Source organism: Hippoglossus hippoglossus, chromosome 24, assembly GCF_009819705.1.
Source record: "Hippoglossus hippoglossus isolate fHipHip1 chromosome 24, fHipHip1.pri, whole genome shotgun sequence".
NCBI classification, from domain to species: domain Eukaryota; kingdom Metazoa; phylum Chordata; class Actinopteri; order Pleuronectiformes; family Pleuronectidae; genus Hippoglossus; species Hippoglossus hippoglossus.
In genome coordinates, this window is record NC_047174.1 from 8,869,932 (window position 1) to 8,884,870 (window position 14,939).

General features: G+C 49.6%; 1 protein-coding gene across 13 annotated transcripts in view; it reads right to left on the reverse strand.

Annotated features, from left to right (window-relative positions):
• Nucleotides 1–2,906: 2,906 nt before the first annotated feature.
• Nucleotides 2,907–14,939, reverse strand: part of nhsl1b (NHS-like 1b) — a 96,743-nt gene continuing 84,710 nt past the window's right edge. For 8 of the 13 annotated variants that reach the window (XM_034580514.1, XM_034580521.1, XM_034580524.1 and 5 more), the window contains exons 5-8: nt 13,422–13,553; nt 8,327–11,650; nt 7,055–7,187; nt 2,907–3,764 (exon numbers count right to left, since the gene is read on the reverse strand). In XM_034580514.1, the coding sequence (XP_034436405.1) occupies nt 3,083–3,764; nt 7,055–7,187; nt 8,327–11,650; nt 13,422–13,553 (4,271 nt within the window). In that variant the 3' untranslated portion in view covers nt 2,907–3,082. The remainder of the gene's footprint in view (nt 3,765–7,054; nt 7,188–8,326; nt 11,651–13,421; nt 13,554–14,939) is intronic. The other 5 variants (XM_034580528.1, XM_034580515.1, XM_034580523.1 and 2 more) reach the window with 3 other exon arrangements.

The following is a 14,939-nucleotide window of genomic DNA, read 5'->3' on the forward strand; positions in this document are numbered from 1 at the left end:
TGTTGGGCCTTGTTGGTTGAATGTGCTCTACTTAATGCCATTCTACTTTAAAATGGTTAAACTGAGATAACAAATCAGAGTGGAAACATAAACTCTGCTGTATTTCTGCAGCTTGTAGGGGATGCACATCATTCATATTGCATATTACAGCTTCAACCGTGTGGCCCTTGTGGTTGTGTGGTATTTGCACTCCTACGTTTTCATTGATTTCTCAGAGAATAATTCATGGATCTTGATGAAACAAATCAGGCGTCTTTAGGGGATTGATATTTATGAGTGTGTGAGATCTGCTGCTCTCTGAGTGCTCCTCAAGTCAGAAATTATAACTGTTTATCTCCTTCAAAACATGAACAGCGAATAGACCCTGTTTAATGTGCGATAAACAAGTGTCGAATGTAAATACTGGGATTAATGGTTGAATAATTGCAGCAGTTCCTGTTGACCAGTCATTCTACAAACACACTATCAGGCTTTGTCACGTCTCTCATCCATCTGGGTCTCGTTAGGACACTGTACATGTGGTCTGGATTCTAACAGGAGAGGCTGGAAGCACAGAACTGTCAATACTGTGATCATGGCTGGGAGGAGTCGGTATTGATCTCTGTCCGGCGGCCAGATGGACACCGTGTTCGTGCCGCTGACTCTGCTCAATCTGAAGCGGAGCGACTTCATTGAAAATACTAAAAAGGCTGTCGCTGTGTCTTTGCTGCCGGTAACGAACGCTCGCCGTGCAGAGGGGGGTTGGGGCCTGCTGGGGATGTCGATAGGACACAAGACACTGTTCGACTGAGCCACAGTGGAGAGGTCTATTATGGGCCCAGCCTGTGATTCAGTGTGTGGGCTAATGGGATGTCCAGAAGGAGACATAACGGATGACCCCGCAGGGGGGGGGGGTGTAAATTATGGCCTCTGGAGTTTTCCGGATGACGGACGAGTGCGGGTGCCATGGCGATAAGGCGGTGATTTGGGGTGTTGGGCCCGGCAGATGCCCGTGAATCATCCGGAGGGAGAGAAATGACACAGACACACCAGCTCTTTAAATATCTTTTTTTTCTCTTTATTATTATTATTATTTCACAGACATACACAAGAGCGTCAGCCGCCTTCCTCCAGCTTCACTACGGCACAGCCTCTTCTTCCTCTCTCCGCGAGCTCTGTGCGATTGAGACGTGTCCTGACATGAGACAGGCCTGCACCCCCCCATGTGCTCCATCATGGGAGCAGGCGGGAGCTCGGGGGGGATGGGGGGGGGGACACACACTTTGGTCACAGGTGATTAAACCACAGGGTGCAGTGGCTGTTATGAAGTCTCACGCCTGTCACCTCGGTTTACGTCTCCACAGAGAACACATTTGCTCAGCTGTGGGCACCAGTGTGGGGTTTGCACGACTCCAGATGAAGGCTCCAGCATAAATATTGACATTATTGCAGTTTTTCTAAAAAAGCACCCTTTAAAAGAACAAAGCGGCCTGGTGGGATCAACGGAGTAAACGTGTCCCTGCTCCCCCCCCCCGCCCCCGTGCCTCTCATCACGCTGCTTGTCGACCGGTTTACCGAACTGCAACCCTGCTATGTGAAAATAAATAATCTACAAATAGGAAACCACTCCCTTCCAACTAACACAGGGCTCTAAAAATGTACAAATTCTGTGAAAATAAGTAAAAATGTTACGTAGAACTCCTCTTTCTCTCTATGTATGTACATACAGGAACATAATGAAACTGCAAAGGGGATAGACTGAGCAGAAAGGTCAACGGCATTTTAGAAATCATTTAAGCCCTAAAAGGTTTCTAGCAGGTCTCAGCAAACAGTGACAGGGCTGTGTGTGTGTGTGTGTGTGTGTGTGTGTGTGTGTGTGTGTGTGTGTGTGTGTGTGTGTGTGTTTGATGAGCCAACACACTCAGATTGTGTTCACGTCCAGATTAACAGCTTCCTCTTTGGTAACCAACGCGATCACCGAGAGACCAGCACCAGCTTTTCATCTCATGTCCTTTCTTTTTTTTTTACATTTATAGATTGATTGTTAAACTCGAACACAAGTCTTGACATCACTTGTTTTTATTAAAACAATATTTTAAAAACATACTTTTTAAGTCACAAACAAAGAGAAGACCTATGCACAGTGCAAAATCTACAAACTAAAAGTTAATCGATAGAGGTTTTATGAGCCTTTTTATAGAGTAAATCTGCTGTTTTTGGTTGAGCCTCTGTCCTCCACTTCCTCCCTCTCACTAGGGGGCAGCAGTGATCCCTCTGCACTTTCTCTGGACCTTTTATTTTTAAAAATACACCCCAGCTCTGCAAACGAAACCACTGAACTGTGAGAGCACGAAGTAAAAAAAAACCTGCTGCTAACTGTGACTGAAGTTTAACCGGGGAGCCGTCGGTTGTACCACACGTTCTCGAGCTCTGACGCCAACATTCGCCGGCGGGTGGCGCTCTCTCTCCCCGACACTTTCCAGAGCCAATGGGAGAGAGGCAGGAGCTGAGAAAATCTACGAGGCGAGCTCCTAGCACACCTTTTACATTCCACTCTTTCCAACTGCCTAGCTATGTAGCACCACAGCAGCAAAGTACGCAAACGACTTGCGACTTCTTGGGTTCCTTCCGTTCACCTCGGTTTGCCACCTGAACCTCGTCCCTTAGAGAAACTAACGGCTTGTTGGGTTATTGGACAGGGTGGAGTAAAAAATTAAAAACAGCAGAACAGATAGAAAACAAACTAAGAACACCAGGCGTAAAAAAGAAACACTATTCTTTTAAAACGAAGGGTGAGTAACTCAAACGAAGGAGAGAATCATGGGAGAATCGAAAAAGCTGCAGCACGACCACTTCTCCACTTCAGACTAAGTTCAGCTCGGTCCAAGATGGGGGGGGGGGGGGGGGGGGGGGGGGGGGGGGGGGGGCGACCTCTGACCTCTGACCTCTTACACCAGGAACCCCACATGTCCACTCCCTCAGAGGCTGCATCGAGGAGGTGGGGCTCAGGTGGGTGTGTCTAGAGGGCCTCCTACTGGCTCACGCCCCCTACCTGGTTACAATGGGTTCAGCTCCCTGACTCGACGGGGGCGCTCCTTGCTCTTTAGCTGCTGCTCTCGTCAAATAAAGTGCCGTTGGAGCCTCGGAGCACCGGGAGAGTCCGGACCGCAGGCGCAGACAGAGTTTCCGCCGTGTCGCCGTACTCGCTCTCAGCCAACTCCCCCTCACGCTCGCAGATAACTGTCATTGGGCTGCTGAGGATTCGGCAGCGGGCGTTGTACTTGCTGCTGGCGGCAGAGGGGGGTGTGCGAGAGCGCCCGTACTTATACCCGCTCATCTGAAAGGACGATGACGATGACGGTGGCGAGGACAGAGCCAGGGCTTCGTAGCGGCTCCACTCGTCCATTGCCCGTTTACTGCGACTGGGGGAGGAGCAGGGGCTGTGTGGTGTGGTCGGGGGGGAGGGCGAGGCGGCAGGGGGGTCAAACACCGAGTCAGACCGCGGCCGCTGGGATCGAGGGTCAGTGGAGCGGAGCATCTCGGCTGCAGACATCCTGAAGCTGGTCTCAGAGCGGCTGCCCTTCTTGAGGAGCAGGGCCTTGAAAGTGTCGCTGCTGGTGGACGACTTCCGGAGGTTGCGTTGGATGGAGCTCGTCTGCCGGGACAAAGAGGACACGCTCCCCGGGGACGTGGCTGTAGGGGTGGTGGGGGGAGACGGCGGGTGGGTCCCAGCTTGAGACTTGTCCTCCTCAGACTCCTTGCGACCCAGGATCTTGCGCTTCGACCTAGGAAAGGAAGTGGACAGATTAATGACGTGCTTGTAGAAATGCTGCAGAGTGAATGAGTGGAAAAAGAGATCAATTATTTTTTTTAAAGAGTAAACTAACCGAGGGGCAGCTGAGTGTTTAGTCAGAAAATCAATTAGAAGAAAAAAAATGCAAGAGTTGGGGGCCGTTCTGTCAGGAACTGGGCACATCAAAGTCAATTATTCAAATTAAAACGAGGCTGCAGCATATGAGATTTCATACATGTGAGCAGAAAGGCTGGTCCAGCCTTGTGACTGGGTCTGTGTTGTCATAGCTTAAAAAAAAAAACTGCACTTAAAATACCCGTCCCACACGCCTCAAATCTTTGTCCCAAATTTGCCATATGTCAGCTCTGCCCCCAGCGATCACACATAACAGCACAAATCCCCCAAAAAGTCAAACAATAAGGAGGATGCTCAGAAGAGAAAAGGACAGCGACCAGAAGAAATTACACATTTCTCTTAAAAAGCAATCCAATGAGTTTTTAAACAAGAAAAGCTGCAAACACTGCAACTCTGCAACGAAAAAGCTCAGAGGCGGCACGATGAAATTAATCAAAAACACAAACTGGGAGAAGTGCCCAAAGCAGCTTTAATCACGCCAACGACAATTCAGCCTCCTCCCAGCATGGGGTATCAGAGTATTTGACTGCACCACTCAGCCTACTCTGTCTATATAAGTCCTGCACCACAGCAGAGCAATAAAGCTGCAACTGGCAGAATATGGGGGGATTAGGGGGTAGCAGGGAAACATCTTTTTTAATCTGTGGTACAGGGGGTTGCCCTGTGGGATTACTGCCGATAATCCAATGGTAGCATGGCAGAAACAAGGCTTGCTAATTAAAGGGAAGGGGCTACTTGCCACTTCGCACCTCTCTAGACAGGATGCACCCACCCACTGCACGTCCCCTCTGCACAGGGGGGGGGGGGGGCAGAAATGATAAAAAAAATATAGATTGTATGATACGGGAGAGATTTGATGCAGAATGTAAAAAGAGGAGTGAAGGGCGCCCTGAGACAAAATCCTTAATCCTCAGATTAGATGTATAGGAATAAATTATTCCATAGAGGACAAATAACCTGTAGAAGGTCAAACGAGAGCGAGGGCTGAAGGACACAAATGGTCTGTGTGAGAGTTTAAGTCTGCCTCCTGGTTGAGGCTGCAAAATGGGTTTCCGTGCCCTAAATTCAACCTCCATCTCGCGTCGGCCCCTGTGAGCTTCCTCGCCACATTAGCCCACCAGTATTACGTAAGACACACACTCACACGAGCGTCTCACACACCTGAATTCAGTCGACCAAGACCAAGTCACACCGGCAGACACACACACAAAATGCACATGGACAAACAGAAGGCAGAGATACTAATCTCTGTTCCCGAGGTAAACTATATGCTGCAGTATGAGACGTCGCTCTGAGCGCTCGATCGAACTCTCGGGCTGTGCAATTCATTTGGTTTCCATCTCCCTTCGGACGAGTTATATTTTCTGCTGCAGCCGTGTGAACGCATTTCATTCAAGGTTTTCATAATTTTCTGTTTTCCCAGAGAGAGGAGGATTGAGAGAGGGAAGATACGTGGAAGTGAAACGATGGTAAATTAAAGGGAAGGGGAGAAGGGGGGAGAGGAACCACGTCACGGAGGGGAAGGATTAGAGGGAAAGGGATCAATTAGATAGCATCTGTATGGAAGGTCGTCGGGATATAAAACCCTGCATATCAACGTTTTTTGAATTTAAAAATCTATGCATCCATTATCTATATCACTTATCCATGTGAGGGTCATGGGGTAGCTGGAGCCAATCCCTGCTGATATTGAGCGAGAGGTGAGGTACACCATGGTCAGGTCACTAGTCTCAAATTAACAAAATCCCAATCTGCACTGTGGGAGGACACCGGAGGACGTGGACGTGGACAGAACATGCAAACTTCACGAAGAAAGATCCTAATCAAACTGGGATTCAAACCAAGAACCATTTTGCTGTGAGGAACATGATAACAACAGTGCTAAACACTAAACCACCGTGACTTTAAAAATGCTACTTGATAATCATTATCTTGAAATGTCAGAAAAAAATGTATCCTACTTCATATAACGCATATGGATTTTTTCGAATGACCTGATTCAGGCAAAATAACAGCTTATCAAAAAAATTGATCAACACCACCACAAGAAATCCTTCACTTTCCACAGTGTAGGTTAAAATTATTGTTATCATGTTCTCCACATGCGAGGTGTGATGAAGGAAGAACACAGCAAAGCATGTGGTAAACAAACAACTTGACAGTGAGGTTTACACGTGTGCACGTACACAATCTTCCCATCCAATAACGCAATAAATCACAATCGCACACATGACATGGGCGCCATAAATACACACCACAATCTGGTGCCTGCAGAAATAAAATCCTAAGAAATGAAATCCTGTGATGCTCAAGCGAACTCCCGGCTGCTGCTGCTGCCGCTGCCGCCGCACGTGACCATGAAACACAAACTGGCGGGCTGCATGAGAAATTTATGCGCGTGCTCCCTTTGAAGCAAAGGGGCACGTATGCAATGTATGTCAAGATACCACAGAGCAGAAAAACAGTGAGAGAACGAGAAAAAAAGACACAAGACGGTCTCTCCAGTGGCCTCTAACCTAGATTAGGACCAGAGGGTGTTGAGTAGTTAAATAATGGATGAAGCAACAGCGTTCTCATCTGCCGAGAATGAGCAGCGACGATGTGACTTCACGAACACAGATGTCTCGATAAACGTTTGACTACTGGCTCGCATTGTGACCTATATTGTTGCCTCTACGTGGCTTCAGAGAAAGACTCACTTCTCCTGGGCTGAGAGACCCCAGAGAGCAGCGATTTGACAGATGTGTACACTCGCAGATGGGACAGTGCTGGGTAAAGTTATGACTGAGAGGTGGAGGGCAAGAAGAGGAGGAGCAGGAGGTGAGGAGGAGGAGAGGAGGGGAATTGAGATGGAAGAAGAGAAATCATGGGTTGAGGGGTGATAGGGGGGGTAGTGGTGGAGGAGTCCAGGGTGATACATGGTGGTTTATGGGAAGGGGGGAGATGAGAAGAAGAAGGGGCGGGTAGAGAGAAACACAAACAAATAAAGAAACTGGAATGAAAGAGCACTAGAGGGAAAATGAACTGGCTCCATGGAATAAATAATGTAGCAGGAGATGAAGCGGGTGAGGAGCAGGGAAGTGGGAGTAGATGATGAAGTGACAGGAGGCGTAAAAAAAAAAAGAAGAGAGAAGTGCATCGTGGTACCTGTGAATGGCAGCAAAGAGGTCCTCTGTGGTTCTGGGCCGGTTGGGAGAGGGGGTCACCATGTTCTCCTTAGACGCCCCGTTGGTCGACGGGGCCGGAGACGATTCAGCCGTGCTGGATTCAAACACCTCACCTGACACAGAGAAACATACAAGTTACACACACACACACACACACACACACACACACACACACACACACACACACACACACACACACACTTCAGGTCGCACATGCTCATGAATCCAGCGTCCTGTCGCATTAACCTGGCAGGGTAAGAGATCTGAAGTGCTGCCGAGGAGGTGCTGGACTGTCCCCTTACATTCTCGTCCTGTCTCTAGATTTCCTCTTTCCTTTCTTCTCCTCTAGTTCAGCCTCTTTTTTTCTCCTCCTCCTCCTCCTCCTCCCTCCAACCTCCGCGCTCACGTCTGCGCTTCGACTGCCTGAGCCGCTGCAGGCAGTCGCTCTTTACACTCTCCCCCCATCCTCCCCTCCATCCCCTTACCAGATCTGTTCCCCTCCCCTCTGATATGACGGGGCCCCTCCCCCCCTGCTCCCACCAACAACGACAAGCATCTCCCCTGGGACACTTTCCCACTCCTCCCTCCCTCGCCCGCTTACCTCAGAGAGAGAGGGGAGTGGGACGGGCCGAGGAAAAGAGCTTTAACAGAGAAGAGGAGGGAAACGGCAGAGAGGCTAAAATTGATATTTTGAAATGAGGATGGAGAGCGGACATGAGTCGAGGAGACAGTGGAGGCTGAGGTGTGTGTGTGTGTGTGTGTGTGTGTGTGTGTGTGTGTGTGTGTGTGTGTGTGTGTGTGTGTGTGTTTGAGAGTGTGTGTGAGTGTGTGTGGGAAACACAATGCGGGGGAAAAAATGAAGGGACAGTAGCCACAAGAGATGTCTGCATATAAAATATGAAAAGGATGAGGGGAAGAGAGTGAGTAAGAGCGGATAAATTCAAGCTGCGGCTCTGCTGTCCCAGTGATAAGCCGTCTCTCCTGAGCTATTTTAACAGTTTTTCCAAACCTTTTAAAAGCGTGTGGTTTCAATTTCGGCTTCTTTTGCTTTGGGGCTCAAAATGAATTTCACGGCTGCTCGAGGAGCTGGCCGCAGGCAGCGGCATCACTACTAACAAAGTAGGAAGATGGTCTAATTGTTCAGTAAACAATGGTTTTGACTGATGCCACTTAAAACTGGTCTTTACTCGTCACAGAATCTCTACATTTCTGACTTTAAATGTGGTGGAAAAGCACAATAACTTCAACACACCTGAGTCGTCCTCCCTGGAGCTGATGGATCCAGACGTGCTGCTTGTTCCATCCCCCTCCTCGTATTCCTCTTCGTGGGCCTCTCCGTTGGGGCACGGCCCATTGTCGAGACTCGTCTCCTGGCTTGCAGGAGTAGAGACGCGGTACTCGTCCTGGATTTCCGTGGATGCTTCACTGCTCTCTGCTAATGATTCAGAGATTTCTGAAATCTCCCCCTCCTCCTGTTGCTCCCTCTCTTTCTCTTCCTCCTTTGTCTGTCTTTGCAGAGCATCTACTTGGTCCTCTGTTCGGGACAGGCTGCTTGTATCCTCACACTGAGCTGGAGCCTGTTCATTGATTAGCTGGGAGCTAAACTGTGAGAGAAAAGAGAGTTTGGGTTTCTTGGAGATGGCTGGGGGCTTCTGTTTCACAGGCGTGCTTTGGGAGATCTCTGGGGGGCTTGGCAATGATTCCTGCGCTTCCTCTGTTTCTCTTCTGTTTGAGAGAAAGTGACTCTGATCCTCAGCTTTTCCATTCAAGGCAGCACTATCTGGTGTGTCTTCAGTGATATTGCAGTTTAATGTTAACTCTTCTAAGAGCTTTGACACAGGTGACGGTGAGGAATTACGGGAATCATCCTCTGGAGAGCTGGTAAACACGGGTATCACAGTGGGATACTCCTGGGAGTGAGATTTCTCCAGGGTCTGTGGACTGCGAGGGAGGTCCACCCCAGTTTCCTGAGCTGTGGTGTGGTCTGATTTGCCATTAATTTCCTTCCCTTGCCGCTTGATTGAGCGTAGCTGAACGCTCTGTAGTGCAAACGGGGTAATCAGGGGCTTAGCGCTCTTTGTGGGGCTGCTGGAAATAGCTGGTTTGGGAGCATCCTTCGCTGCCTTCACAAGAGATCGGGAGGAGGAAGGTGGAGAAAAAGTAGGCAGGGGAGGAGGTGGAGGGGGTCCACAGGAGGGCATAGGAGGAGGAGGTGGTGGGGGGGGACTGAAGCTTCCATTGAAGGACAAACTCGGGTGAATTAGTGTTTCAGGGGATGGAGGAGGAGGGAATTCTGGGGAGATGGAGCAAGCAGGAAGTGGGGTTAGAGAAGTTCCCTGTGGAGTGGTTGGCAAGGGGGGAGCTGGCGGAGGTGTGGTGGATCCTGCGCTCGAACTTGGCGGTAGGGGGGCTGGGAAAGGTGGAGGTGGGCTGAGAGGGGTGTTGGGAGCTGAGGAGGAGAGAGGGAGCGGTGGAAGCGGTGCTGGGGGACCCAAGCTCTTCAGCGAGTCCGAGGTGTTGGAGGAGAGGGAGGTGGAAGAGGAGGACATGGACACAGAGGAGAGGAGTGAGGATTTCCTCTCGGGCACTCTGGGTTTGGGCCGGGTGGAGGGGGACATGGACCTGACGAACGACGGCACCGGGGTCCCGGCCGTGGGGGTGTTGGACTGGCTGGAGTAGCCGCTGGATGGGGAGGTCAGTCTGTGCACCCTGTCCGGAGAGGAAGTCGACGTTTTGGGCTTCACTGCCACCCCTCCCTCTTGCCCCGGAGCGCCTGGCGCCTGGCTGTTTCTGTGAATCTCACCTCCGTTTTGTAGTTCGCCCATGTGAGGCCCAGCTGTCATGTTATCTGTGGCTGGAGGGGTCTGTGCCCTCTGGTCTCCATGGTTACGAGGGTAGTCCATGTAGTAACCCCAGGAATCGGCGTATTCGGAACGTAAGCTGCTGGTGTCGCTGTGAGCAGGCGTCACGTGGCATAGTGAGTACACGTTAGACACACCGCCGCAGTTTGCATTAGCTACAAGTGATGCTGCGGAGCTTCCCGCGCTGACGCTGCTCTGACTGCGTGGCCGTAGCACCCAGGGGTCATCGTAGTCACTGCTAGGACTGTGAGAGGGTGAAGATGGTGAAGCGCCCTTTCCTTTTCCTCCCCTGAGCCCCATCTGTAGGCTCTGCTGCAAACTGGCAATTAGAGTCTCATTAAGCATGGCACCATTTGCTTCGTTGGCACCACTTATGGCGCTAACCCCTCCGAGGGGCTTTTTCGCACCAGGCTTGCGTCTCAGAGAGTCGGTACGGGCTGGGGGCAGCGGCGGCTTCTTAGACTTGCGAAGGGAGATGCTGCGGGACAGAGAGCGATCACTGTACAAGCTTGCAGAGTCCTCCTGATTGGCCATCTCTCGGCACTCGTACATGCTGTGTCTGGTGGCCCGGCCAGCTGCTGCGCCATGCCCACTGCCATGGCTGCGAGAGCGCAGGCCAGAGTCCATGTGCATAGAGGTGAAGTATCCATCGTTGTCCTGGGAATAGACAGAGCTGGAATCAGTAGTGGTCCTGGAGGAGTGTTCCAGGCTGTTGTACAGCTGGTTGATGGGAGTGGAGCAGCTGGAGGTAAGAGTGCGGTGAGGGACCACCACGTTTTCTGGCGTGTCGTATATCCACTGCTCCTCCGGCAGACAGGATGGAGGCGTGGGAGCCAAGGTGCTATGGCTGTGTATGCTGCTGTCCGAGTGCCCTGACTCGCTAGCGGGTGCAGCAACAACCGGACCATCACCCTGTGGTGTATGAGTGGGGGTGGACGTGGCCAGTGCTGGGTAGGTGGAGCTGTGGCTGAAGGCTGCTTGACTTGAGATCAGAGGGTCAGTGTTAGAGAGAGAAGCCAGACTGAGTGCTCGGTTTGTGGGATAAACTGAGGCTGAGGAGTGGGGGTGCAGACCGGAGGTGTTGAGCGTGATGACCTCAGTGGAGCATGACAGGGTGGCATTGGGGATGACTGAGGTGGAATAGGCGGCATGTGGGGAAACCACACACGCCGGACCCCCACCCCACTCACTGGACTGTGACCGCCTCACTTCCTGAGACTTGGGCCTGGGCAGAGTTCCCGTCCTTGGGGCGTTTCTCATGTGCACCACTGTATTATCAACCTGAAGCTTTCCAATCTGCCTCTGAGTCATTGTTTGCTCCTCTGACCTGATGGGGGTGCTGCTGTAGATGGGATCAGCACTGAGGGACACCCTGGCGCCCGGTCGAGGCAGACTGTGGAAACGGGAAGGGTCTCCGTTAAACTGATGTGGCAGCATCAAGATCCCGGAGCTGTCACTGCTGGAGATGGATATACTTCCTGTCGAGGAGGAAGTAGAAATGCCCGCCATCTGAGCAGCAATTCCTTGTCCTCTCTGCGCCCGGATTCTTCTCATGGACGGGGGTACAACCTTTATTTCTTCTGTTTGGCAGCTTGAGTCTCTGGTGACTGAGCGCGAGAGCGTTGAGTTGACACTCCGAACGCGGCCCAACGTGGAGTACTGTCCCGGGATGAACATGGAATGAGGCCGGAGCTCTCCACCACGTCCTTTTGCTGCTGTCAAAGAAAAGATAGAAAATAAGATTAATGTGTGATTGATAAAAACTATCTCCGGTTTTCTGTTCTTGCTCCTCTACCCTTCTCTCTTCCTCTCTAACCTCTTTAGCCAACATGCCTTCTGCTCTCTGACCTGACTGTTAGATAAACCGTGGTCACGGGGAGGCTAATTAATTCGATTTGCCGCAATCCTGTCTTGCGTGTTAATAACTTCTGGTCTTCTTCATTAAGGAGTAAAGGATATGAGGGGAGACAGAGAGAAGAGAAAGACTCCCTGTTTCCCTTCCCCTGCTATTCTTGCTCTGGCTCAGTCCGATAGAAAAATGTGTCTCCTGGGGTCTAGAACAGGCATCTGGTTAAGTATGAGGCAGCCAATAAACCACATACACATACATTGACACAAAAACATACACACACAGGTGCACGCATGCATACACAGCGTAGACGTACAGGACAGGACATGCAGACTATGCAGATGCAAAGAAATACAGAATTGCACATATAGATCAGAGACACACACTCTGGACATACCGGCTATTAAACAAACAATTTGAAGAATGAGCTGTAAAACGTAAAAAGATGTCTAGTGTGTATCCCATCTGTGGCGGCTCTCCTGTTGATGCTCATGTCCAAGAAAAAAAACATTCACACTCCTGCGTCCTTTCTTCGCTCTTTCTCTCTCGCTCTTTCTCTCTAAACCACACATACACTCTGCTGTTCCTCCTGTGCTAAAAGCTGGAGTGACAGCTTGGCTGCTGCTGCTGCTGCGATAGATTAAGCTGCAGGTCTACTTCGCAGGCAGCACTAGAGCAAAGGGAGGAGGGAGGGATGGATGGATGGATGAAGCACTGGGGCAATTACCCCGGCCCAGTAATCATGACATTCAGGCGCTGTTGTCAGCTGGGCACTAACCAGACTTTAAAGCTCTCTCCCCTATCGGTTGATCTTATCGCAGAGGAGAGAAATTACATTCTCCTTAAATACCGCTGTCATCCTACAGCTCCGAGACTTGTAAATAAACATCGGCCATGCGGAGCCGTCAGCGCAACACAGTGTCAGCTTAGTGAGCTTATATTCTCTTAACACCCAGCTCAGCTGAGTAACTAAGGGTGGGGGACCCCAGAACCAACATATTTGCTATTTACCCCTCATTTTCTCTGTGGGTTCAGGGTTCAGAAAATGACAGGGGCAGAAGAAGAGGGTTTAGGGGTCTTTTGGGTGTCAGGGGCCCATAATTTCATGATCAGTACATGTGAGTAAGATGCACATGCTGAGATTATCAATATGGTGTCCGGATTAAGTCACAGGCACAGACACACAATTCACATAAATGAGAGTGGACAAAGTTTGACCCAAAGGGATTATGACACAATACGAGTTAAGTATGGTAAACGCTGCACTTCACGTGTCCTATATGACCTGATTTTCCAACAAGTCTAAAACCCACAACAAGTATTGAAAAGGATTTCATGAGTCTTTCCTGGCTTCGGAACTAGTTAAACAGGGTGGAGGAGAAAACATAAGGACCCTTGTGAATAAGTGAAAGAGAGAAATACTGAACAGCTGCAGGGCCTCGATCCAACACTGAGGCCTTGAATGTGCAATTCTCTCAGTACAATACTGCAGGAGTGAGCTCATTGTCCAGCCACGATCCAGTTATGGAGATGAAAAGAAAAGGAAAGTAATGGAAGAAGGACGGATGCTTGTTCAGAGTGTTTCTACGGGTCTGTGGACAGTAGAGGGCGACACATAGCCCCACAGAGATCCATACCTAGCTCCCAGTTGATGTTGTCAGGCAGCCCTGATATAGTCTTTCTGCGTTTGACCTTCTTGGGCCGGCGGGACACGGTGTCAGTGTTAATGAGGGAGCGCCGGATGCTCGCCTGTCGGTCAAACACTGCCCCTGGTAGCCGGGAGGGCGAGAGCAAGGCAGGCGGACACACAGGCAAACAGCAGTCGGTTAGTCAGGAGGAACAAAGTCAACAACATGCAGAGGGTTTTGGTTTTTTGTTGGGTTTTTTTTTTTGGGAGTGGAACATGCAAAGTCAACAGGGCAGGAATCCCAAAGGGTCAGTTCAAGGAAATGACAAGAATCATTTTATCACTTCTTCCATTCTGTTGTATCTCGATATGCAGATTGCTACTTCTGCCAAGGAAGTTATGTTTTCGCCCCTATTCTCAAAAGAACAAATACAATTTTGGTGAGATCCCGACAAAGCGGCGGGTTGCGTTTAAAAAAAAAATAATTCTAAACCTATAATACAGCGATAGATACTATAATAGATAAGTGAGAAAATATTTGTTATTTGGTTGAACTGAGCCTTTTTTATCCACCAGCCAAAGTGCCCAAAACAGCCTTAATTCTAAGAACAGAAAATGGCTGTAGAGCACTTCTTTACAAAGGCTTGTAAAGAAAATGTTTTATGGCAGATGGTTTAAATTCCAACCCTGAAGACAAGTAACTGAGGTGGAAACATACACAGATGGAGTACATGCCATTATCACACATGCACAGGACAGAGTGATGAAGAATACACACACAAACACACACACACATACAGTCTTTAACTGCTCTCAATATCCTTCTCTGACTGTCCAGTCTTCTGAAGGAAAAACAATATCACACATGATCCGCTCTCCCTTCGTCTCTCTGACTCACTGGGGACTGCTCGGAGGCGTTAGGGAAATAGAAACTGATATGAGGGCAGATAGTGTCCATCACGTTCTATCACGCGTTTCCCCTCAAAGTGACAGAAAGGTCCCTGGTCTTTTCTTGCTTTCTTTTTTTTTTTTTTTTTAACACTCTCCTTCACAGTAATCGAAAGTGACTGCAGATGAAGTAAACAGTGATTTACAAGGCGAGGGACTGCATTAAGGACTCATTAGTGTCTAAAGGACAATGGGATCGCAGTTATATTGGTCTTGACACCTTTGAGTCTTTGCACTGTTTTAAAGCCGCGGCAGATGTGAATCTATATCCAATAAGACAATCTCTCTAATGTATTGCATTAAACAATAGAGCTGAATGAGATGCTATATTTTTACAGTTTATACATTTGTGTGTCAGATGTGCTAACAAGGGAATTGTGTCGACATGTTTTTTGCTGTGTGTGAGTGTGCATCTGTCAAACGCCCTGTGATATGACATAAAGTCGGTGAAAAGCCTTGACCCTAGGATAAGCTGTCACACAATACACACACACACACACACACACACACACACACACACACACACACACACACACACACACACACACACACACACACACACACACACACACACACACAC